Source organism: Python bivittatus, unplaced genomic scaffold, assembly GCF_059951505.1.
Source record: "Python bivittatus isolate LINGU-HERP-01145 unplaced genomic scaffold, Pbiv_v1 ctg000480_np1212, whole genome shotgun sequence".
In the NCBI taxonomy this organism is placed as follows: domain Eukaryota; kingdom Metazoa; phylum Chordata; class Lepidosauria; order Squamata; family Pythonidae; genus Python; species Python bivittatus.
The window spans coordinates 86,415,823-86,442,892 of record NW_028277075.1 but is presented as its reverse complement, the minus strand read 5'-3'; the positions used below and the strand labels follow the sequence as shown (position 1 = coordinate 86,442,892).

The 27,070-nt window shown below is 37.5% G+C and overlaps 1 protein-coding gene across 4 annotated transcripts in view; it reads right to left on the bottom strand.

The window, feature by feature from the left end:
- Positions 1–6,080: 6,080 nt before the first annotated feature.
- Positions 6,081–27,070, bottom strand: part of CCDC93 (CCC complex scaffolding subunit CCDC93) — a 46,166-nt gene continuing 25,176 nt past the window's right edge. For 3 of the 4 annotated variants that reach the window (XM_025174957.2, XM_007421895.3, XM_025174965.2), the window contains 10 exons: positions 26,662–26,735; positions 24,640–24,721; positions 23,002–23,073; positions 20,620–20,691; positions 20,231–20,339; positions 15,828–15,910; positions 13,812–13,849; positions 11,327–11,411; positions 9,100–9,213; positions 6,081–7,868 (listed from right to left, as the gene is read on the bottom strand). In XM_025174957.2, coding sequence (XP_025030725.2) covers positions 7,815–7,868; positions 9,100–9,213; positions 11,327–11,411; positions 13,812–13,849; positions 15,828–15,910; positions 20,231–20,339; positions 20,620–20,691; positions 23,002–23,073; positions 24,640–24,721; positions 26,662–26,735 — 783 coding nt within the window. In that variant the 3' untranslated portion in view covers positions 6,081–7,814. The remainder of the gene's footprint in view (positions 7,869–9,099; positions 9,214–11,326; positions 11,412–13,811; positions 13,850–15,827; positions 15,911–20,230; positions 20,340–20,619; positions 20,692–23,001; positions 23,074–24,639; positions 24,722–26,661; positions 26,736–27,070) is intronic. The other variant, XM_088146482.1, reaches the window with a different exon arrangement.

The window sequence follows — 27,070 nt, the reverse complement described above, 5'->3', positions numbered from 1 at the left end:
CACCAGACTGGAGTTTTCTGATTCCATGTACAAGTAGTGTTTTCCATCCTCTGACAACATAAACATTCCTATATGCACAATGGCTTGGCAGTGGGGAATGTGATGATGGTGTGGCTGGGGCTGGGACTGGGACTTACGCAACTCCTCTTGACTGTTTTCAGCACATTGTACAGGAAGGACAATGCACACAGCCTACATCACACCATGCGACCTTCCCATCAAATGTAGCATTTTTTTTCTACACAGATCAATACACATAGGAAGAAAAAACCATATCAGGTAGCTTGGCAGGGTCCTTTTACTCTAAGATAGTAGTAAAAAAATATTTAAGTAAATAAATATAAAAAGTTGGAGGTAACAGAGTGGATCTGAGATATCAGATACTTAGTAGTAAATAATTCTTATAAATCACTTGTATTTGTGAAGGTGGCTGAAACAACATCCATGTGTTTTTACTATAGTATCTAAAATTATTTCTCATAAATTTCTCCATCTATTCAAAATTCTAAACCTGCAGTGAAGTAAGCAATTGAGGGCATCAGTACAATTATTTTCTTGTAATGTTTTCAATATAAGGGTGATATTATTAACGTTACTTTCCAATCCAATGAAGCAGAGAAATCAGCTGGCCCTTTTCACTTCCTTTGAGTGTGAACTCCAGAAATTTTTCAGCCTTGGCAGGATGAAGATTCATCACAGCTGGAAGGTTGTAGTTGGGGAATGCTGAGTAACAGTTGTGTTCAAATTTCCAGAACAGCAGAAATGTTATTCTTTTGCAGTAAAAATGTTAGTGGTTGTAGTGTGGAATCAAAATGCAGGACACAATGCAAAATAATCAAGGCTTCACTGCAGTGTTTATTAGGCAGTACATACTAGAGGGGCACCCCACCAAAGGCTAGTGGGAGATACTCCCCTATAGGCAAATTGGATCCCCTCATATTTATACAGTTCTACAAGAAAGGGGAAGGGAAAAGAATGCATACGTATACGTATTCATATGATGATGCAGGCATACCTAAATGAGCAATACTTCTCAAGTTACTTTCTGCCCCTGTTCTTCTCTGCTATCTACAAGGACAGAACAACTGCTATCTATAAGGAAAGCAATTGTGTCAGAGAGGAAGAAACAAATTGGTCCAAGGTGCCAACTGCCAGGAAGAAGGCACCATGTTGCTATGGGGATGTTTGTGATAAGGAGTTTACAATCAGTCTAGTTCACACCAGCTTCAAGGAACGTTCTCACCAGTTTCAAGGATGCTGCACATTCCTTTATGTTTCAATTTTATTAAGGTGATCCCATTCATCTGAGGCCTCTAAAAACTTGCTTCTTTCACCCAAAGATTCACCCAAAGATATATTTTCCTCACAATAGCCCATAGAAGGAAACAAGGATTATTGTGTTGCAGGCCTGAATTATTGAAACAGAGAAATTTTGTTCCAATTTACAAAAATGAAATTAACAGTACACAAGATGGGTCTAACTGAAGATGAACTATGTCACCAATCACAGGCGATAAAACCTGATCTGTGTTCATTATGAAAAATTATATTCACAACCAGAGTTTCAGAATTAGTACCAGTTAAATTAACAGTACAGCTGTTGCATTACTATCTCATTTGGGAACCTGCCTGGAGGACAGAGAACCTGAATCTCCCCTTCTTGTCCTCCACATATAGGTAGCAGCATATATATATATATATGTGAATGCAGTACTGTACCATTTATGGCTCATATGTGCCAATATATAAAAGCAGAAGTTTCCTTCAAGTTAAGTTGATGACTTCATAAGCTGCAGTGCAGAGGTAGTGTGCTGTTTCTTTCTGCTGGATATCTATCTATCTATCTATCTATCTATCTATCTATCTATCTATCTATCTATCTATCTATCTATCTATCTATCTATCTATCTCATCTTTCCCAGTCTAGGTTTCACTCTAGGAAATCCCATCACAATGTAACTCTGCCTAGCTTTTTGGAATCAATCAAACAATATATACCGAAGTGTATGTTTACTTCAGTTAGTACCAGTTTCAGTCAACCACGTTCATGGATCAAGAAAGGTAGAAAGTGAGACCAGATCTGAGATACAGAACTTTACAACTGTGCAAACAAAGAAATATTTTGTGTGTGAGATTTTGAAATGGCAGAAGAATTGGATACACTTTGAGAAAATTTATTGGTTCAAAGAGAATGGAGAGAAATGTAATAAGTATATGCAGGTGTTGTGAATTACTTAGATGTTAATATTTATTATGAAGTGCAAAGGGAAGAGCTACAGACCTCAAAAAAGGTGAAAGAGGCAAAGCTGCAGTGAACGAGTATTGTGAGAAAGGATGGTTTAAGGTGATCATGATAGAGGGAAAAGGCTTGTTTGCTCAGTTGCTCATAGCCTGAAAAATTCAGTTAGGGCAGTGGAACACTTCTTAAGTGCAGCTAGCCTTTTGATTAGTAAATATGATGTAGAAGGAACATTTAATACTACAAGAGGAACTACTGCTGGCTGTGCAGTTACACAGAATATGTATATTTACATGTTTTTCATTAATCATATATTGTGAAGTTTGTTGAACTAGAAAGTAAATGACTGTATTGGAGGAATACACACACACAAAATTGGATTTGGTCTTGTTTCCTCAATAGTGATTGACAGTGTCTTTTAGCATCATCCAGCCATCCTTGTGGCCATATAAAACCAGATCTCACTACTCTTATTTTGATGCAGTGAGGGTTAGATTACATTTTAAGTTGCTAAATTTAATAATTGTTGTGTTGTTAATGACGACTTATTCTGGACTATCTCCAGAGGTATCTCTACAGTGTCACAAGCATTTTTTCCTTATGTGAGGCAAGACACTTCTTAAAAAAAATAATTTCTGCCTACTCAATGCAGTTTCTTCTGCCTCTGTAAAGCTGAGAAGGGCCATGGAATATGTGTAAAAGTGTCAACAAGTATCTTTTTGCACACAGTGAGCATTTCCACTGGAGCAAAGGCATCATTGAACACAATATTCTAATTTTGAACCTAGTTCTCCCAGTCTCCTTCTATCTAGCAGCTTCTGAAACCTTTCTTGGTGAAGAAATGAATTATTCAGTACATCTTGGGACACCAATACATCTCTTTTATTTCAACAGAGTATTACAAACGATTTACCTATGGTTGAATTGTTTTATTGTCAGATTTTTTTTTATAAAGCCACTATTCTGAATTGCTAAATCTTGCTCCATTGATATCCTCTCATAGTAATGGGGAAAGAATAATGAATTCTGAGCCACATCGCTCTTAAAGAAATAAAACACTTTTTTACTTAAGATCTCTCCTAAAGCTGGATTATAAAGCTGAATCAAACTTTTGAGTTCCAACACTGGGTGATCAGGTACTTCAAGACAGAACATAAGCAAAAAAGGATTTCTTGTATGTTTCCATTGTTTCAATTTCAAAAGACATCCTCTATCTAAATAGGGAGGTTTCACTTAGCTGTTTGAGCTGTTGGTATGTCTGTCCTTGATTAATTTTCAACAAGCATTTTTCACACCGGCCATCAATCTAGTGTCACAAATCCAGTTGTTAGCAATGTTCTTTTACTCTGCACTGTTTGTTATTTAACATCAAACACAATCTGATTTGTTTTCAGTATAGTTTTCCTTCCTGTGACTAAATGTAAGAGATTAAAGTTTTAAATCATTGTAGAATGTTTTGTGTGGGATGTGTGTGTTTCAAATCAGTTTGTTTCTTCACATATTGAATAGTCTTCTCTGTTTCCTGTTATCACCTCTTAAAGTGTGTTTCTTAAGTGTCTTCTCAACACTCAATCTGTTCCAGAATAGGCTGATAGTATTAAATTCAGGCTACTTGCTTGAAAATCTGCAAGTTTGCTCTGTGAGTCAACTGCTTGGTCTGGTTGACTCATCCTGGAGTTATGAGAAGAACTGCTATTGTAGCACAAATGTTCATGATTCTGATTAGTGGGACCAGACACAGAAACATTTTAGAATAACAAACTTTTATAACTGAAAATGTTTTACAGTGATGCTTCAGAACTATTTCCTGTATGTAAATGCAGGAATACCCCTCAAAACATGGTAAGTGTTTTTAGATGAATTCTTCACAAAATGGAATTAACAGTTTAAAAAAAAAAACTTTCAAAAGCATCCCAATAAATCTTTTACTAGGGAGAATGCACGTTGATAGAGATGGAAAAATCCAAGCTACCTAGGTGCCCAGCAAACTAATATTTGCCTAGTAATTTGAAATACTGTTTTACTCTGCGTAAGTTGTATATGTTGTGCAGCACGAGTCATAATAGGTATTTTGCATGCTAATAGGTACTGGTACAAAAATTGTTTTACACTAATGTGATTTCCTTATGTTAATGAGTGACTTAAAGCAATGTTCAGAACTTTTAAATGAAAATTAAAGCCTCCATCAAAAACTAAAATCTCTATGGAGCTGAGCTCAAATCTTGGACACAACCATGACTTTTTCTCAGCAATAATATGGAAGTGGTTTGTCAGCCTTCTAGATTGTTTTTCAACTTCCTAACCTAGTCTTCAGCCTTGGGATGTCCTGAAGAATCTCTAACCCTAATCCTAACTGAATCCCACTCTGTTTAGTTTCCAAGCTTAGTCCAAAATCAACAAGTTGCTGCGCTGAGATGGAAGTATCCATCCAAGAAATTCATATAAGCTTTGCTGCATCCCTTTCTCTTCCCTTTAAATCAGGAAACCTTCTACACTTTCAGCCAAAAAGGTTTCCCATCCAGTTTCTGGTGCTTGAAGAATCAAGTATTTCTCCTTTTTTACTTTCAAGAAAAATGCAATTAATCTCTGCATGCAAGTTCTTATCCAGTTCAGAGATCTGTTAACACAACCATGTACTATAAACATTTTTCTATTTTCCTAACATTCCCCTCCCTTGGTTTAAGACATTAGATTTGTTTCTGAAAGAAATAAAGTTTACACTGTTTATTTACTTAATTAAAAGCATTTAGTTAGAAGCAAAGAGATTTGTTCCATTTTTCCCAGGATTTTCTGCAAAAACTTTACAGTGATTTAAAAATAATAATAAAAAAATGTTAGGCTACCTTCACAGTGAAATAATTTTATTACTCATCCTGATGATCTTGAATAGATTGTATTTTGTAGTTAGATGATTATTTGGTAGAACAGTGCTAATACATGGCCAGCAGGCTTGTGGCATTTCCTTTATCCATGTTTATTACAGTAGAGGCTGGAAAAAAGGTAATTAGATTTTTAGGCAGTATTCATACAAACTCACCTCCAGGTACAGGCATCTTCAGATTTACTGGGGAATTAAAAACTGAGCTAATAAGCAAGAAGGACTATTGTATGTATCCTAGGCAAAAAGTAATTAAGACTATTACATGTTAGGGGGATTAAATATTTAAAAAGCAACAGTGTGTCAGTGCTTTAATTGTTAGTTTGAAAAAGTTATTGGTTTGGCAAAGTGAAGGGTCTGATACTTCAGTGCATTTCATTTTCATTTACGTTCATTTTGAAAAGAAGCAAATCCATCAAAAGCCTGATGAGACTGCAGAAATAAATGATGAACTGTTGCCTTTGCCACCATTAAGCTTTACTCCTAGAAGGACTGCTGGAGGCTACTTTACATTTCATCTATGATGGGAAATGCAAAGCAAAGCTAACACCTATTCCTTTTGCATCTGAGTGACGTTTCAGGAATAAACGCGTAATGTACTGCTGCTTCAGCTATTGCAAATCAGTAGGGTTAGCCCTTGTGCCTTCTGCTGGAGCTATGGGACAGTTTCAATTGCATCCATGCAAAGGTAGAACAAACAAATGCCCCATTATTTTCCTTGTCAGAAAGTTAGGGTTGCAGGGATAGGAAATGCCTCTATGAGCAATTTCATTCAATCCAGATAATTTTTCCCATTCTAGAGGAACACAGCATTACCCATCCTGATATCGAATAGCTGCCTTTTATAGTCACTTAGCCTGCCCATGACTTCTCTCTCCTGATCATATTAAAGAGGTTTGTGAGGCATTTTGAAATTTTCAAAAGACACATCAATAAAGAAAGCATAGCTGGTTCCTGACAAAGTCATTGTTGAGATAATGTTTATTAAAGTTTCATTTCAGCTAAATTGCGGACAGTTCTGTTCACAAAGTGCTAACATAAAAAGAGGTGAGGAGAATAGTGGCATATGCACATACATGTAAGATGATCTGGCCCTTAAGATGATTTCGACAAAACGATTTTTCTTATTAGAGTCAATAAAGTCATCAGCTAGCTGATCATGACTAGACTGTCAATGATTTTCCAAAATTTTCAGGTTATGTTTTTTCCTATTCTTTTTTTAGATGAGGGGCTGAAATTTGGATCTTCTGCATGCACTTTTATCATTCAACTATTTATCACCCCACTTCACGTATCATCCTAAACTGCAACAGCAAAAGGAAGTAACAGGGAACACAATGATGAAAAGCGTAAGGACCCTCTCCCTTGTCACTTCTCCACTACTCTTCATAATACAGTGAAACCTCATTTTATTGAATCTCAGTGCAACAGACATTGCATTGGAGGGTGTGTGAGGGTGTGAAGGGAGGCGCGGCAAGGCTCAGGGAGGGTGCATGGGGGTGCACGAGTGGCCGGCACAGTGTGAGCGCAGAGGGGCAAGTATAGGGTGCATGGGTGGGGGAGACTTACCTCAGCAATTTGCAACCTTCCTTGCTGGCTTCCCCACTGACTTTCTGGGAAAGCCAGCAGGGAAGGTTGCAAATGGCAACCACATGATCGTGGGGCATTGCAACTAGTTGTAAGTGCGAGCCAGTTGCCAAGCGCCTGAATTTTGATCACATGACCACAAAGATGCTGGGCTGACCAGAACTCCAAGGACTGGTTGTAACCACCACATTCGTTCAGTGCTGTCATAACTTTGAATGGTCACTGAATGAATGGTTGTATGTTGAGGACTATCTGTACAGGTATATTAAATCTTAATTGCAGACTGAATACGTGTATGTATAGGTGTATGTGAAGCTGTGTGAATGATTCCCTTGCAGTTGGACATCGCCATTTCCCCAATATGACACCAGAAGTGCCCTCTACTAGCTTACTGGGCATTTCAGATTCAGGGCCTGAAGCAACTATATATTTGTTGTACATGGCAACTGAGTGAAAGTTGGATGCTACTATTTAGGCTCAGTAAAATTGTTCTTGCCTGAGACTCAGACTCAAAAAGGAATTTGTCACTTTATGAAGTAAACACATTTGCATATGGTAAAATATATTCTCTCTTCCACAGTTGTCTGGAGGGGCTAAACTTCAAATTCCTTTTTGATCATTACTTTATTTGGATTATTTCCAAAGTAAAGCATGATGCACATTTAGATTCTGATGCCAGCTATTCGGTTCTGCATCTTGCAGAAATATCTGAGTTTCTATATCAATTCTTTAAGGAAGTAGGAAAACTCAATTTTGGTGCTTAGTGCTTTTAAGACAGTAAGACTCATTTCTGTTATCTGAAGCATTCCTCTAATAAGTATGGTATGAATGAAATAAAGGGTTAGTTTTTCTCCTTATGCACAGGAGGACAAAACAACATTGTAAAAAATTTTTCAATATGGTTAAGTTGACCAAACAAGTTTGGGGCTTTTGTTTTACATGTTACTTATTTATTCTCTGCTTACAACATGATGCATGTATTGTTACTGAAATCTTAATTAGATTTCTATGCAAAGATAAATCAAATAGGAATATATTTTTGAATGATACTGAAAAGTGTGTGAGGAATAATGAACTTGATCATAGCAGCAAACTTCTGCCTGAAGTTCTTCAGGAACACCTGGCCTTCAGCTTTGACAAAAGCATTTCATTTTTGCGGCACTCCTGTTGATACAAAAGAAATAGGTAGATGCTTCAAAACTTAAACAGACATCCAGGATAAACAACAAGGGTAATCCTGCTAGGCACTGCTAGTAAGATGTAAATTGTACCACATTCAGTGGAAGCTCCTCCCCAAAAGTGATTGTGGGTTAGTACTGCAGCCTAGGATGGCTGTCTGCTTTAATGAAATTCCATAAACATGAGAAGCTAAAGCAAGTGAAATTGGCAGGTCAAAGGTAGAGGTAATGAAAGGTGATCAATTTGGCCTGTGTGAATCATGTTGGAAAATAAAAGACTATCTGAAAAATCACAGTAGCCTTAAACAACAGTGTTGTCTGGATTGGTTTTAAAAAGGTATAGGCAACCCATTAACTGCATGCAGCCCCCCCATCCCATTTGCTTGCATTTTTTCACTTTTCAGGGGGTGGGAATGAAACCATTTGCTTCCTAGAGGTCTCCTGCTCCCATTTCCTAAACATGAAAAACATGAAAAAATGGGCCAAAAAATTCTGGCCTTATCCTTTCCTGTGACATCATTATGGCCTCTACCCCAGTTTATGTGTGTGTGTGTCCCAAATATGCCCCCGAGACCTGCAAAGTTACCCACTTCTCTTCATGTTCTTCTCAAGAAGCCAAAATGAAAGAAGTCAACAACACACTAAACTATGAAGTACGATCTATAAGCCAGAATAGTTTGGGTTTAGACCATATGATAAGCAACAAAACCACCCAAAAATCAAAATTATGGCTTATCATAATGTATAAACCCAACAATCCCACACACTGCTTTCAGCTTTCAGCTACCAATATTAAATTCCATTAATTTCATAGCCTGATTTATTTGATATTAGGTGTTTAAAAAAATACATGGTAATATCAAAAATCCTGCTGAAAAGCAATCCAATTTTAAAGTATGTTATCAAGCCAGCATGTATCATATATACACCAACATCAAAAATAGTTTCTGTCACTACATATAGCATACCCATACTATATTACCCTAACCTTTCTTGGAAGGCCATTAAAACCTGGTTTAAGGGGGATGATTTGAATCTTTGTTCCCTCTGAACAAAAGTTTTGGTTGTGCATTGTCTGTTATGTATACAGCTGTCACATTTTGCTAGTTGTTTTTCCTTTCTAAACCTTGTTACAGTATCTGGAGTGGTAAGCTGTTCAGAACTCCAGTAAAGAAAATATAAATTCTACCAGTTCCATAACCACCACCCTCTTTTACCTCTTTAAATTCTTTGACTGTTTTGAAGTAAAGCCTCTGCTTCTCTAGTAATTCCAAGTATTCATCATTTAACTGGTCCCTTCTCATTTTGTTTTCTTGTTTTTTTCTCTCCAACTGTTGGTAAGGAAAAGAAAAGAGAGGGATGGCACTACGCAACGCTATTCAATACGCAGCAACTACATCACAGCAAGCAATAAGTGAAAACCCAAAATAAAACTTTCAGGGATATTTTTCTACCAAAGCAAAAACCAAAACTTGTTCCACAGCGCCTTTCACCTGCAAATCTTAAACAGGGAAATGGGGAAAACAGGCATACCCTGAAGGATTATATAACAAAGTTCTATAAACTCTTCAATGCTGCAACTCTGTTACCTCTATTGTAACTTTCCTTACTCTTTCTGCTTAAAAAACAGAAGTCAGAAAGACTCTGAGGCTCCACTTTCACGGTCAGTGTTCATATGAAAATCTAGATCAAAGGAGCTTTCATTCTTCTCTCACAGGGAGTTTCTGCCCTACCTGAGCCCACACTGGATCAAGTGTAGTTTAGCCATAACAGAGCAGAGCAGAGCAGAGCAGAGCAGAGCAGATTGTGCTTGGTTCATGCACTGGTTGCTTTGAACTATGGCAGTCACAACTGATTAAGTAAAAATAAATGTTATACAAGATCATCCGGTTTGTTAATCTACAGCAAGGGGTAATATACAGGGTAGGCAGTATATTAAACAGTCCGTATCTAATCCAAAAGAATCTACAGCAGCCTCACCAGAAAGAACACCTAGCAGTATCCTGGCTCAAAAACAGTCCCATTAGGAACCATCTCTCTTGGAATTCTCCAAAATGAACCAATAAAAAGTCCACCTACACAAAGAACCAATCAGAAGTCTGGCTCAAAGACAGATCAATGAGGCCCTGGTACTCTTGGAATTTCTTCAAAATGGACCAAGTGGATGAGGAACCAGTCAGGATCCGGCTTTCCTGAACTCCCATAACATGGACCAGAGATCAATTTGCCAGGTTCAAATACAAAAGCCCAGTCAGCCCATTTCAGATGTCTGTGAGCTGCCAAGAGGTGCACCACAAAGCAGCTTACTTGGCCTCTGAAAATGTCAGGCACAGCTTCTGGCAGAACATTAGAACAAAAGAAAACTAGGCCATGGCCATTCAGTATGAAAACTCATCACTACTTCATTGATCACATTCACGTATCATGTTCACATATTCGGTACTACTAAAATGTCTGTCCAGGAACCAGATAAGAGAGTACTGTCAATGCGAGGGTGTCTAGAAAAAGAGGAATATATCTTAATATCAATCATCTCTGCCCTGGATGATGATGATGATGATGATGATGATGATGATGATGATGATGATGATGATAAAAGGCAGTTTTACTTGGAACAGCTTATATCCTGCAACAGTACCACCATCAAACAACAGCATCTGCCTATCCCAGGCCCTTGGGAAGGACTAACAGGTGGATAAAAATGCCAAATCCAGTCTACACATCTGGCTGACTGTGTGACCAGCCATAACAACAACAACAACAACAACAATACACTTTATGTTCCATTTCAGCTATTCGTTCAAAAACATTTTTTAAACTTTGCGCCAGAAAAGTTTGTGTTTGGATAAAGGTGAAGGAACTGCCAGTATTCCAAATAAGAGTGATGCTCGCAATTCTTTGAGACAAGTTGTAACTTGTCTAGATATAACTAAGTAAAACATCAAGCTTTCTAGCACTGTGTAGCCTTCTATGTGTAGAAAGACAGTGAGTGAGATCAGGGTACAATGGAAGAGATAAAGCACTCTACAAAGTACTTCTTTTCAGGGGCCTGCAAAACAGACCTCAGAAGGAATTGTGTATTTACCCTAAGAATCTGCTTCTGTTTAATTGCAAGAAACTTAGAATCATGGAAGGGACCTGGAAAAAAAACTGGTTCAATTCCTTTGTCAAGGTAAGATGTTCTTACTCAGGGGTAGGGATTTTGACAGGCCCTATCTAGCCTCAGCTACCCCAAACAAAGCAATATTTTCTGCTGCTGAACAGCTCGTAACCCTTCAGCTGAAATTTGCTTCTCTGAAAATGTTGGCTGTAGTTCAATTCTCTGTAGCACACTGGAGTATGCTCATGTTTAGAGGAAATAAAAGGATACCAGCAAACAATTCTACTGATGTTTGAAAAAGAAAACACACACTCAGATCAAGTATCTGCAAAAGATTATTTAACCTTCATTCGGTTCTGTTTAATTCCTTCTACAATCTGTTCCATTTGTCGCAGAAACTGGTCTCGAGCACTAGAAGAAGCCATGGCTCTGAAAAGGAAAGAAAATGCTTTTAGATGGTGGACAGACCCCAAAACATAGAAGGCTGAGACTGGAAAGTGAAAAAAGAGATATTTGGCCAGCTTATTTTTCTACAGCAATGTACAGTTAAAGAAGGATAACACACACATACATACATATATTCATATTCTACTCTTTTTATCGTCTTATTTTATTTTTGTGCCTTTGAGTCAGTTTTGACTCCTGGCAACTGCCTGCACAAGTTCCTGCAGTTTTCTTGAGAAGGATTTTTGGAAGTGGTTGCCATTGCCTTTTTTGTGGAGCTGAGAGAGAGAGACTGGCCCAAGGTCACCCTGCTGGCTTCGTGCCTAAGGAGGGACTAGAACTCCCCGTCTCCTGCTTTCTGGCCTGGTGCCTGAACCACTACACCAAACTGGATCTTGTTTGTATAGTAAGTGGAGACAGTACGTTAAGAATTCTTGGCTGATAATAAATCAATATTCAGAATGAAAGGCAAGATGTAGGTTTTGTTCCATTAAAACATTACTTGGAAATAGTATTCTGCATCTATGAAAAGCAGTACTGAAAGTCAAACCTACAGTCCATGGCCATATGTAGCCCTCCAAATCATTTTCTGCAGCCCTCCAGAACATTTTGTTGGCACTGAGGACACTGCCCAGTAAGCAAAAGCACTGAACACCATGTAGATGTACAGGATGTGCCACAGGAAAAGGAGCGGACTGGTCTTCACAACTTGCTTCAGCCCCACCCAATGGATTTCCCAGCCCAAGAATGTCTTGTTAAGTGGTCTTGCAGTGATAACCTCAAAGCCGCTCATGCCAGTAGCCCTGCCCTCCAGGAACTCCCATTCTCAGGCTCTATGGCAGGCAGTGCCAGACTCTCCAGGCAGGGGCAATGGGGAAGTGAGACTTGGTCAGGGAGGACAGACAGGAAGCTGGGGCTGCCACAAGGAGAAGGTGGTGGAGGAGAAGGGCCCAGTTCAACTGCCCCTCATGCTGCTCCCTGTGCAATGCAAGGAGTGGAAAAGACCAAAAGCCAGCAAGATTCCTCTGCCTGGCAAGGAGAGGGAACAGAAGGGAAACAGAAAGGAGAAAAGTCCAAGGAACAAAGCTATCACTCCAGTCAGCAAGGAGAGACCAGAAAAAGAAAAAGCAGGGCTTGGGCAGTTCTATGGAGGATAGGTTTCCTACAAGATTTTTTTTTTTTTTTGGCCTTCAGGTCAGTGTTGACTCTTGGTGACTGCCTGGACAAATCCCTGCAGTTTTCTTTGCAACATTTTCGGAAGCGGTTTGCCATTGCCTCCTTCCTAGGGCTGAGAGAGAGAGACTGGCCTAAGGTCACCCAGATGGCAAGTTTCTGTTTCACAGAAAAGTTTTTTTTTTTTTTAATGGAATAATTATATGATTAACAGCATGCTGTGATACTTTTCATTTTCTTCATTTCTGACTCATCAAAATCCTTTGTATCAGTTCAGAAACATGACAAAGCTTCAGTGTGGCAGCCCTCCAGCTAATGGAAGAAGTTCTCATGTGGCACTCATGACAATTTAAGTTTCAGACCCCCCGTTTAATGAATGCTCCAAATCATGTTCAATGAGCACAAAGAGCTCTTACTAAAACAAGACAACCTGGCAGGCAAACACTCAGGAACCCCATGAAATCCTCCTGTTTGCAACCGAAGTCTGCGTGCCTTTGCAAACACAACCACTGCCAATTATGGTTTAGCTGCATGCATGCCTAGGGACTCCTTTCTTTAAGTGATGTGGTTGCAAACCAATCTTTCATGGTTTCTTGGATGATGTACAAACCTGACATCATTATTAATTCCAGCCATGCTTCATGAGGACAGGCAATTTTACTTATGTGCCTGAAGGAAATAACTTAGATTCAGAAGAATATTGCTAAAGCACAGCAAATACATGAGAACCAATTTGGTGTAGTGATTAAAGTACCAGGCTAGAAACTGGGAGATTGTGAATTCTAATCCTGCCTTAGGCACAAAGTCAGCTGGGTGACCTTGGGCCAGGCATTCTCTCTCAGCTCTAGGAAGAAGGCAAGGGCAAATCAATTCCAAAAATCTTGCCAAGAAAACTGTGGGGACTTGTCCAGGCAGTTGCCAGGAGTCAAGAATAAACACACACACACACACACACAAATATTTAAAGGACCATTTTCTGTTTTCCCTGGAAAACAACAAACAGCATATGACTTTAAAAATTCAGAGAAAAGTAACTAGGATAAATTTTGCATGGACAACAGTAAGTATTGGATAGAGTTTTATAATTCATAGTATGAGATGCTGACTTGTATATGTAAAGACTTTAACACTGTTTCTTAAATTGAAACTGATCATAAGAACTGATGAAACTATGCTTAGCCTAGAGGAAAAAAATATGGTTAGTCTACTTACTGCTGGAAGTTATCATGAACGGAATTAAGCAAATTAACCTGGAAAAGCCAAAATACAAAATTTCCCATGTAAAAAGTTTTGTAAAGTCATTCAAGCAACAAACTTGTTAAAAAAATATTTATACTGTATATTATACAATGGAGTACTAATAATTACTGGCATGTGAACGTGTGAACTGATCTTATGTTTGAGGCTATCCTGGATTGCAAAAAAAGAGATGTGATGGTTCATAGATTATTCATGCATACTTGCAATCATTATGGTAAGAATATTTATCTATGAACCAGGTTTGTGTTACCTTGGTATATTAAATGCAAATACTATATGCTATCACATTCTCAGCACGACACATCAAAGGTGTGCTGGCAGGAAATTTTGATTACCACCATCCAAAATATCCAAATATTTATTGTATTTACAAAAATAAATATATACTGCTGTGCAATCTAGCACCAATATTTAGATAAACATAACTATGGAACACTACATGCAGTTTCTCACTCATTTCCCCAAATAACCTGGAAGAAATTCAAAAAGCAAGTTAAAAGGTTCATAGATATGGGATTATAAATAGCTATATAGCCAGAGAGGAACAAGCTAAGAAGAAATAGAATGAATTCAGCTAATAAGGCCGCAGTCTTATCATTAGTAATCTTAGAATCAGAAAACACTAGACTCCCTGAGCCTTGCTTCTCAGTCGCATCCTCAGAACAGAATTGCACAGAAAGAGGATTAGGCTCCTAATAGGTTAGTGGAACAGGCTGAAGCAGACTGACTTGAATAAGTTCTTAGTAGAACAAATTATGTTTGGCAATATTCCATCTGTTTCCTCCCAAGACTGAAGTAAGAAAATTAAATTGTATCTATGAGGAAAGGGACTTAGGCAGAACTCTCAACCAGCACTAGAAATTATATAGTGATACTGCATGATCTAGACTGATCCTCTTATCCCTCCCAGTACCAGCTTATGGACATCAGTGATTCAGAATGCCTGCTATGAGAAAGATCCTCCTTCTTCAGGTACCACTAAATCTTTCATAAAACAATTAATTCTGTTGCATCAAAATAAAGTGTGTCCACTCTGCAGTTATAATTTCTCTCAGCAAGCCTTATATAATGAGCATAAGCACATTTTGAAAACAGAACATGTGTACAGTTGATTCTGTTTCTTTGCTAAGTACCATTTAGCTGTTTTAAACGTCAACACAAGGTTAGACCTTTATGCTGTGTGCCGGGGTGCACAACGCAGGATTGGGCAAGTGATCTCAGGTCACTGCAACAGTTGCTGGAAACTACAGGGCCTGTCTGCAAAGCAGAAACATTCAAACTACAGAAAATCTCTTATAATTGTGTAGCCTCTTGGCACTACTGCTGCAGAGTGGACATGTGTAATGCTGTGGAGTGATGAACAGTCAACAGAAATTTTGATGTGGATGGTTTTGAATTGAGGTTAGGTTAGAGATGTTGGTCTTACCTTATGTTTAAAAACCATGTCAGTTTATAGTGGGGGTTCAGGCTTTGCCAGAAGTCTGAACACAGAACAGAACTGACATAATCCCCTCAACCTCAAGCCTGTTAGGTATCCACAAGGGCAGGGAAAAGCAAAAAGCCAAGGTGGCAGGTATGGTCATGTGATCAGAGCCCTGCTCCTTTGAACATGCACAAGGGCTTCTAGTATGTGTTCACGCCCGCCATCTTGGCTTTTTGCCCCCACGCCTGGCTTACCTGGACGTCCATAGTTAGGAAATCTGCTCAGAGTTATCTCCTGAGATGTAACTGTGCTGAACCTTTCTTTATATCCATAACATTAACAGTATTTTTAAGCAAGGTTTTTTTTGATAAATTCCAAGTGCAGCCGAATATAATTTGTTAATAAACAAGTATCAACTCAGTGCAGTTGATCTAAGTTCTAAATAAACAGATATGGGATTTGCAGCCTTAGATGAGTATTTCATGATATTATCAAGCTCAAAAATATACTTTGTGTTTCCCCAAATTACTGCAAATTTGGCTTACCTCTTTTTCCAAATACACCTTTTTATCATCAAGTGTGTTGTAGAGGGTAAAGAACTGCTTTGTTTCTTTGTGTGTTGCCGATACTGCGAAAAATCAAGAATTCAGAAAAACAAAATCAAAATTTAGCAGAACACAATTGCTTATATATTTATTTAGTTTACAGCCCACCTTTCTACTCTAACAAATACTCAGAGTTGCTGAAACAAAAATTAAAACACAAACGAAATACCAAAACGTTAAAATACAGATTAAAATTAATACTAAAATAGGACCCAAATCATTTAAGACTTAAAAGTCTGGGGATGTAGTCTTTCTAACACTGAGGAAGTGAGGCACGAATGCAATTCCACAGGAGCGTGTTCACTATCATATTTTTCACATGAATGTGAAAGACTGGGCATTAAATGGTACCATTTATATGGTAAAAGTTAAATGACCAGAATGAAGGATAAAAGTGAGTTTTTGAAAAATAAATAAATCTAAAGGACAGCTTTCTGAACTAAAGGACTGTCCTTTATAATAAAAGGATATAAGGTCACGGTACCTTGCCCCAGTTAGGAGCCTGTCCCACTTCGGATTAATTGTAACTTCCATACACTTTTTAAGAATACTATTTACCAATTTAAGCAGGACGCCTATGTTTAGAAGTATATCCATTTTTGATGCAGTTGTTCCTGCACTAGTTCTATTTCCAAAACAACATCTTACTAAATGGTATCCTTAGCATACACCATGGTTTTTGCAATATCCCAATCTTAAAAAACTTGTTAAAAATGTTTGCATTTCAACTTTACCTATTTAAAATTCTAGGCAATTTACAATAAGTTCTTCATAAAATTACTAAAGAAACCCACTAGTAAAATCCCAAATACTCAATCATCTAAAAATGTTAAAAACTCCAATTATGATACTCTAATTTGGGATTAAGCATCAGAGTATTGCTGGAACCTTTTTCTGTTATCAAAACTATCCATGGTGGTTATAATGGCTTTGCATTATAGTCCTGATCTATCGCTAAAAAGGTCATTTTAACCATGGAGAGAAAAACGTACAGGGGTATAAGCAAATTTCCTACCTACTCTCATATTGCTCCTACACTCTCCTCCTTTGGGAAAATAATCCCCAAACCTTGGAGGAACCTCTGTATAGGCATTCTATGAGAAGAGAAAACCTGACAAATGCCATTCTGTTTGGGAAGGCATTTCAGAAATAGGGATCAGCCATTTTGGATCACCACCAAAAATTCAGAATTGATTTTTTGGGTCAAGTCTCTTTTGACTTTTCAAGAGGTTATCAAAAGATAAGAAAAGACTACAGGAAGCTCACAAGTACTCAGCCAGTCTAAAAAAGCCAGGCAATATATCTTAACATAAAATCAACATGCTGTGAATTGTAGCTCACATAAATTTATTGGAAGTGACAGAACTTCAGCTTGTAAAGCAAAAAGGGTTATTCTAAATGATTTGCAATGCTCGTTTAGCATCTATCAGGCAGGCAAAAGGTAGAATTCTCCTAAATCATCCATTCACTACATTAAGCACAGGAAAAGAACGCATCTGTTCTGAAGAGAGGTACGGCAGCTTCTGACACAAAACGCGCTTCACGCTATTAATGGTTCTGAAAAGTCTGAAAAGGGATAGTGGTAAAACTCATATATTATTTTGTTTTGCCTGCTGATCAATCATATGCACATGTGCCTATGCACACACAAATGCACCAACCTGATCAGTCTGCTGCATTATATTTTTGCTGCCTTTTACGGTTTGTTATATAAATACAATATAAATACCAAAAATACGCTATGCTATATAAATATGCTTGCCATATAAATACAATCAATCAATCAATCAATAAGATTGTATTTTATCACTTTAGTTCTATGCCTACATGTGTACACACACACACACGCGCACACACAAACACGAATCTTAACTCACTGCCCCAACACCTTTTGAGGAAGGCCGATTTATTTTTTATTTAAAATAGTTTTTAAAGATAAGCAATGAAAAATGCCCAACTACAATTGCAGACAAGCAAAAAATCAGGCTGGGAGTATAGCAGCAGTGATGGAAAGAACCCATTCAGTACAGAGATAATGGTATTTTCTACCAGGATAAACTTAGTATTTGTCACATTACATATACAGAGTAGATATTGCTTTCACAAAGCATACACACAAACACACACACACACACACACACACACACAGAGCCAACAGCTTCCCCAAACCAGATATGCAGGTTCTGTTTAAAAAATTGAACGGCACGGACAATTTTCAATTTTGGAATGCACTGGCCTCCATGGGGGACATTAGCTAATGTGTAACAGAGTTCTTAGAGCTTTTGGTTGTAAGCAAAGATCTCTGAATACCTACATTTCTCGAGGAAAAGAACTCAGAATATGATAGACAGTTGTGCTCCCCACTTAATTTCCCAGTTTTACAATTCATCTACTACCCGCAGCAAGAAATAGTACTGTCAAGAACTTTCTCATGCAAATATTCATGCTAGGAAGCTGATACCATTTGTTGTTGTGCTCCGAAAATTCTGTACTTATCTAAAGGACTTTTCAAATGTGTATAGGCTTTAAACAACTTCAGAACTCTAGCAAACCTACCCCGTCTAGCATTTATTTCCCAGCCTTTGTATATAGGGTTATAAATGCCACTTTCAGAGTTAATAAAGATTATTTATTCCCACTAAAATGAACTTCTGGACTAAGTGCTATAGGCAAATGAGGCTAACAACAGAACAGTTATTAAAGCCAAGAGGAACTTTATTCAAAATAATATATTGAGAGCTTCTAGGACCTAAGGGTTTCCCCACTCTAGTTAACTAGCATATGGATACCAGCATTCTTTTTTTTTAATAATAACTTTATTAAATTTTTAAAAAAACAGAAAGATAAAAACTAACAAGAACTAATAATCAAGAAAGAGAATAGGAAAAAAGAAAGAATAAAGAGAAAGAAAGAAAGCAATAGTGCAGAAAAAGAAAAAAGAAAGAAGCAGAAATACAACTTCAACTTCATTTTTTCTATAATTATTAATTTTACTAATCATCAAATCCATATATCATAATTTCATTTTTTTTCTGTTTCCTGCAAGAAGTCCAAAACGGGCTTCCAATTAGCATTAAAATTATCCAGTGTCTTTTCTCTAATCAAAGCTGTCAATTTCTCCATCTCAGCTAGTTCCATCAACTTTACAATCCATTCTTCCATTGTAGGTAATATCAAGTCTTTCCACCTTTGAGCATATAGAAGTCTTGCTGCAGTTATCATATATAAAAACAAAGGTCCGTGAGCTTTTTCCAATTGTTTATCCATCAGCCCCAAAATAAATGTCTCTGGTTTTGATTTTATACTAATCATCAAAATCTTCTGAATTAATATATGTATTTGAGTCCAAATTTTTTTAGCTTTATTACATGTCCACCAAAGACGATAAAAAGTCCTTTCTTGTTCATATTTCCAACATATATTTGAAGACCCTTTATACATTTTTAATAATCTTCCTGGTGACAGATACCATCGATACATCATTTTATAAGATAACAGCATTCTGTATGGTACTGCTAAGTGAACAGTGCTAAGTGATCTTGACATGGCTGTCTTCCACTTGTGTCCATCCACCCATCTGTATGACTCTGGCCCAGTTCTCTGCAGTTACAGTTCTTGTGCCCTCAAGGTAGAGGAGCTTGACGCAAATGAAAGGTATGAATGCTTCGGATTCCATGACTCTATCAAGGGAGGCAATCCTGCATTTATACAGTTTTCTTGGCAGTGTTACAGACATGGTTTGTTATTGTTTTCTGTTTTTTCAACCTCCTGATCTAGTGTACAGAGAACCAGTTTGGCGTACAGTAGTGGTTTAAGGAACCATGTTAGAGATTGTGAGTTCTAGTGCCACCTTAGGCACAAAGTCAGCTGGGTGATCTTGGGCCAATCACTCTCTCCCAGCCCAAGGAAGCAAGCAATGGTAAACCACTTCCAAAAATGTTGCCAAGAAAACTGCAGGGACTTGTCTCTGAAGATAACTGACTCGAAGGTAATCATCAACACCACCACCATCTAGTCTACAGCTCTGGAATTCCCAGGAAGTCCCCCATCCATGGATTAACAAAGGCCAAACCTGCATAGCTTCTGAGATCAGCCAAGGTCGATTAAATGCTGCCACCTGCTGAAGCACTAACAAAATACATGCTCATTAAAATTTACCACAAAGGATCACAGAAATATCAAATCTTCAACCTTCAGGTAATTTTTAAAGGCATTTTTAAGAGCAGAGTAGAATAGAGAGACATGAGGTGCCTATCAAAATGCAGTTAATAGAGCAAGTATTAGCAAGGTGCATCGTTGTGCTCTATAAGTTCATGCTGCTTAGCCATGAAGAATACACATACCTTGACCATACAGTTCAATAAATCTCTTCTGGTACTGTGTTAACTCAGCTCTGCTGGGCACCTCATCAATCTTACGTTGTAAAATGGCTATTTCCCTGTTTCGACGGGCCTGAAGGGAGTTAAAACAAAATATAAAAACTAGGTAGCTTTTAAAAATAGAGTGATATTCAAAAAGAACTTGATAAAAGAATCAATTGCTACAATGCAGCTGCTTCCCTGAGGCAGCTCTTTGTTGTAAAAGCTATTTTTTAAAATAATTGCTTGAAATGCTGTTTACATTTTGAAACATTCATTTTAAAAAGTTAATATTCATACGTTGAATGTTATGAAATTATGTTGAACATGATGGGAAGACATTTAGCAAATCCATTTTTCCCCAGCCAACTCACCAAAAGCAGCCTGATCTTCTGCAGTTTTTCTTTCTCAGTTTTGTATTGTTGGTCTATAATTTTAGCAGGTTCCTAATATTCAAAACATAAAAATATCCACATTCATGTGAACTGAACAAAGCTCCACTGAAACCAATCTGATGAGCAGAATTGTGTATAGCAATATTCACCATTTAGTCCTACACTAAATGAAAATCCTCAGTCCTGCTCCTTGTCAGAATGAGGTTATTGATTTCAGAAGATACAAATGGTTAATGATGTAGATTAAGGTTTAGGAGTTAACTGAGAGTTGAAGGCAATGAAAGAAAAAAGAAAATCTCATGGATTCTGGAGCTTCAACTCACACACATCCACACACGATACAGAGGTGTGTGTGTATAAATATAAATAAAAATTCCCCTCTCACCCCTATGGGTGGTATGTGTCTTCCTCAATCTCGGATCCTCTACCAGAGTCTGGGAGTTTGGGGGTTCTAAGCAGCATCTTAGCTGTTTCTAGCACTGCACTCTTCTGGGCAGAGAGCTCTGATGTTGTTCCTGGGATCTGTTGGAGCCACGCTCCCAGCTTAGGAGTCACACCCCCAAGTGCTCCTACCACCACTGGGACCACTTTGGAACTAGAGAGGATGTGTAACGTATATATCTCCTCCTCCTCCTCCCTGGCGTTTTTCCTGCAGGTGCAGGATCCACATTTCTGATCGATGAACGCCATTTCATGTGATTGAATGCAGCAACTAAGTCCAACTGGATGATTTTCATGTCCTCATTGTGTCCTGCTACCTTTTCTTTGGTCTTCCACACAGGCATTTGACACTGGTGTTAAAGTGATCAGCAGTGCAGGCAACAGTGTGGGGTGCTGCTCATAGAACATGGCCATACCACTATAGGTGCTTTTCCCACATTTTTTCTGTTATTGGTGCAACACCCATCTGCTGCCTGACTATATCATTGCTGACATGGTGGAGAAGGGAAATGCCTAATGACCAACCGAGTATGAGCATCTCCATGGCATGTAAAGGGTGCTCAGCACTTTTGGTGGTTGATCAGCACTCAGTGCCATACAGTGCTACTGGGTGGGCCATCATTCTATACACTTTTGATTTTAGGCGAATTGGCATGCGCCCATCGCAGAGCACTCCAGTATATATGTTGTGTGTGTGTGTGTGTGTATGTGTAAATATAAGTCCTAATTCATACCTAGCTTCGCCTTTGCCTAGAAGGCTAATACCTTCTGATTCTGCAACCCTTCTTCAGGTTGTGGCATTTTTCTTACTTGACAGGAGCCAGACTAGAAAGCCAGATGTTTCCCCATGATGGAAGGCATAAGAACAAAGGCACAATGAAACCCGTCACTCTTCCCCCTTTTAGAAGCTCACCTGAAAGAGAGGGAAACATCCCTGCTCCTGATTCATTGCTCAGAGTTTGAATTTTCCAGGCTTTGCTGCTCTCTGCCCACTATTTAGACCAGCTAGTATAGATTTGATTAATTCTTAGTATTTCAACTTCTTGAAATGTTTTCTCTCCATTCATTTCATCCTGGGATATCCATGAACGGACTGCAGTATTTCAGACTCAGCTTGCTTTAAAAGAGACTCTCTTTCAGAGTGACAACAGTTCATTCATTCTTTAAACTGTTGTTTTTAATTTGCTGATAATACGTTATTATTTTCTTGTACATTTATATATGCTGTTTGACTTTTAATACTTTTATTGATTTTTTAAAAATACTTTAATGTTAAGTACATTTTAATATTAATGTGATTTTGTAGTTCCAATAAATAATGGGGAGGAGGGAAGCAGACAATATTTATGAAATAATGTGTCCATAACTCCACTAAGTGGCATTCACTGACCAGCAAAGTAAATATAAATATAAATATAAATATAAATATACACACATATAATTTTTTGCACAATTAATTAAATTTTGATTTAATTTTACATACATTTTACATAATTTTAAAATCTTATTTTTGCAGAAATATGTATTTTGGTTCAGCCACATCGCATGAAATCACACAATCACCATCTAAAACATTTTGTGATCCCTTCAATAAAGCAATATTAGATACACAGTATTAAAAAGAAAACAACTATGTGCCATCTAAGCATTATCTACTATGTATTCTACTACCAAGTTTTGAATAAGAAACTGCTTTCAATATGGATGAGACAGGACAGGAATTAAAACAAGAAGTGTATTAATTTGAAAGTGACTATAGGTAAATGGTGTCATATATATCTAGGGCCTGCCAGCTAGAGAGTGGCAAGAAAAATACTGTCAGTTTCTAACCAGAACTAGCAGAAGATTTCAAGTGTTTTCTCATTCAAGCTCCTTAATCAAGGAAGAAAAGTACAGAAAGCCCCAATACTTGCTGTTTACCTTTTCCTCTCCATTTTCAGCTGCATCCACTCTCAAACTTTCAATGTTTTGTTGGAGGCGTGCCATCTCTTCCTTAAAGAATAAGAAAAATAGAAATAGTTCCTTCCCATTAGCAAACACTGCACTCTTTATGAAAAAAAAGCAGCCAAGAACTATATCTGCTACATATTATGTGTTCGAAGAAGGTGAAGACACACATGGACTGACAACAAAATAAAATTAGACCACTGTGATTTAAGATGAAACTTCTTTTTCTGATAAATAGCATGCTCTAGTGTCAACATTTGCAAGGTTTTTTGGGGGGCCAGGGGAGAGAAACGCGCACTCTCTCTCTCGTATTTCTTGTACTAGAAAAGGAAAATAAAAGAAGTATCCTAGTTTGAAAATGTCAGTATACCTACATGGATTAAAAATGCAACCACCATCAAGATTACAGGAAAAAATGGTTGAAAAATCTATCTGCATAATACAAAAAATCAAAGGAGATTTTGAAGACACCACATTTAGGATACCTGATGAGTTCAATAAAAACAATTCTACAGCAGTCTATAACTGTTATCCATACAGGTATGAAGATACTGGAGTTGAAAATTCATAGGAACATTTCATTTCTCTTCTCTTGCTTCCTACATTTATCCTGATACCTTTTCAGAATAAAATGCATGCCATCAGCACAGCAAAAAATACTGCTCAAAATTTCCCTTAGCAAAGTCCTGTTTCAGCCTCCACATAACATTAAAAACTCATGCAAACATCAATCACTCCCTAATTAATGAGTTCCTAGGCTGCCTGGAACTACAGATATGGTAACATAGGAAGCAATGTTATACCACGTTAAATTAATAGTCCATTTAGCCTAGTAATGCAACCAGAAGTTGTAAATCAACATTCCCCAACCTGGGTGGCCTCTCAAGTGTGGACTTCAGGTCCCAGAATTCTTAGCAATGGCCAGGCCAGTTGAGAATTCTGGGAGTTAGAAAATATATATCTGCTTAGGTACTCAAAACAATGTTATGATTTAGCACAAGTCAATCCAACGAAGTCTGTATTTATCAGATGTACCTGAAGATGTACAGAGGAACTGGACAGGGGACCCCTAGAACAGTAACTATGTGACATTCATACTGATATTTAACCAATGTTTATCTTGGCTAATCCAAAATTAGCAAGTGCCGAGGCAAGTTATTTAGCTCAACTTTGCTATTTATTGGAATCCTAAGACCCACAATCTACAATTTGATGGAAATAAGGCTGACCTAAAGAATATGGTACCCAAATAATTTCCAGTCCCAGAGCTGTCTTTTCAAACAAAAGGTCCACAACTTTCTTAATTCCAGTAGCTTAATTTAGGTAAGAAAAATCAGTTTGCTGCTATTACTGTGAAACAATCAGGATTCCAAACCCTTTGTCAATCTAGGCAAATTTACGATCTGCTCATTCCTGCCTATCCTACATATGCAGCATAGTTTGATCACATGTAAGCAATTATTTTGCTATCCACGACTGCAAAGTGAATATATGTGATGTATCTTGAAAGAGCTGCCCATATAGCATTACATAAACAATGACAAGAGAATATCTAGATCCTTGAAAGATGCTCTGTACAGACCCAGCTTGGAATAACTTTCTCACACTTACCCTGCAATGTGTTCTAAATTCTTGTTCTTGACTTTTAAGATTCTCATTCATTGCCACCAGTGCCCGAAGCTTCTGCAAGACACTATGATAGTAATATGTATGAATTATTCCTGAGGATTTAGAACATTTATTCTAAAGAAATATAAGCATTAGGTGAAAGGAAAATCTTTTTTTCCAATTATCTGAAAAAAATCTAGATGATGCCACAGAATGAGAGATGGCAAATGGGCTTAATAAAATGCAACTTCGTGAAAAACAACCATCTAAGTTACTAGTTACATTTCATCCTATATATAGTATTTCTAAAATGTTAATTTTGAAAAAAAAGGACATAGAACAGGAACTTCAATTTGAACATACAGTATTTATATAAGAGGATCTAATAGGTAAGGTTCAGACAGAAGTTCCTAAAATGGACCAGTTTCAAAGGAACATGCTTAACATTTCCATTGAAGTAAATGAAACTTAAATGTACTTGGATCATGTTGATGGTATTCTTTTAAAAAGTACACAGTAAAAATAGGAATCAAAAGTTTCAGCGGGAACATTTGTAAAACGTTTTGGTCCCTAATATGTTTTGACATGATTTGACCATTTTGGGAAAACTGAATTCAAATGACTGTTGGCCAAAGATCAAGATATCTAAGCTATAATTCTGCCCACATGTATCTGGGTGCTTGAACTCCATATGGACATCTCTACAGCAGAGGGAGAGAGAGACAAAGAGAGAGGAACTGCCTTTCCCTGGGTTCCACCAGCAAACTGACAGGTGGAAAAAGCTGCTGCTTTTCTTCTTTCCACTTTGTACCTGTGCACTGTGAATACATAGCTTCTCTTGGCACACTTGTAGCAAGTTTCCTTTTTATCTTCTTAGAGATCAAGAAAATGTGGCTGTGATCTTTCTGAAGCCACAGACTGGTAACATTAGATCACCCTTTTTAAGAGAAGACCTTTCTTTCTGAACACAGGGAGAGAGCTTCAAAAATATCCTGCAACCTTTGGAAGGCACCCTAAAATCATGCTGTAAGTCTTCCCATCAAGAATAAAAACACTAGTGACTATTATCTACCTTAAAAGGTTATTCTGATTAAGAAAGTGCAGCATTCCAAAGTTAAAGAGGAAGAAGGTGATTAGGAACATGCATGGGTGGACACAGTGCACCTGATGGTAATACCTTAAAGGAGCCACATCTTTTCCTAGGCTCACCATGCCAAGGTAGGAAGAGGTCCAACAAGGGCAACATGTAGGTGTGTGTGTATGTGTGTATATGTGTACACATAGATTCTCTAAATCAATTCACCAGTCTTAATATTTATGATTATTAAACCAAAATAATCTTCTGAACACTTACAAAATTACCAAATGTTACTCCCAAGTTCTTAAAAATACATATATAGAGCCCTACTTCAAAAAGATGTTTAAACTCATGTATGCTCTAGCAAAACTAATGCCATAACTCCTGGTAAATTAGAATTAGATTGTAATCCATTTAATTCCATAAAGAAAAACAAATGAGTGGTTTAAGGCAATAACGCTTTAAAAATAAATAAGTCATCAGTATTCTCTATCTAGCTATTGCAAAACATTCTGATTCTTTCTAAATGCTAACGCTTGCTGCACTTATCTTTGCTGATATTTAAAACTGCTCATCTACCCTTCCAAATATGCTGATCAATATACTAAATAATGAAGAACAGAGGCTGTGAACCAAGGCCTATAATTTTGGGAGGTAACATCTTGCTCTCTCATTCACTGTGTTTGCAAGCTGCTTTCAAAAATTGTATAGTATACATAGTTAAAACAAAACTTTGAGCCAAATAGAAAACAAATATTTTTAGTCTTCCTAGCTTTGCACACACACAAAAAAATCCATGGGTAAATGAATAATACTAAATGTTATACTTGCTGGATATAAGGTGGTATTTACAATAAAGTATTTTATCGAAAAATAAAAGATGTTTAAACAATAAGATATGCCATAAGAAAGGGATAAAGCAGAATGGGAATGGATGTAGCACGTACTTTGTATCTGCTTGGGATTCCACCACTTCCAAAGCTGCCAGTTCCTTGTCCAATTTTTCACTATACGATTTAACCTAAGGAATACAGTTAGTGGATCAAAAGATGGTTAAAAGAAATTAATCTAATCAGCGAGAAACATCCTCTAAGATTTTATCTGTCTCTGTTAAGAACTCTTGGCAACATCTGGCAACCCTTTCATTGTACAGCTGGCATGATTTCTAAAAGCATAATTGCTTTTCCCAAACAGGCGGTGGTAGCAGATCACAGGACTGAACGTATTATCTCAAACACATTCAGCATAATTTTCTTGTTGGACCACAATTGCTGTATTGCACTGTTTGGATACTTTGAAATCTAGAAAGTAAGAAACATGAAGCAGACAGAACACTTATTTCTGCAGAAAACGTTC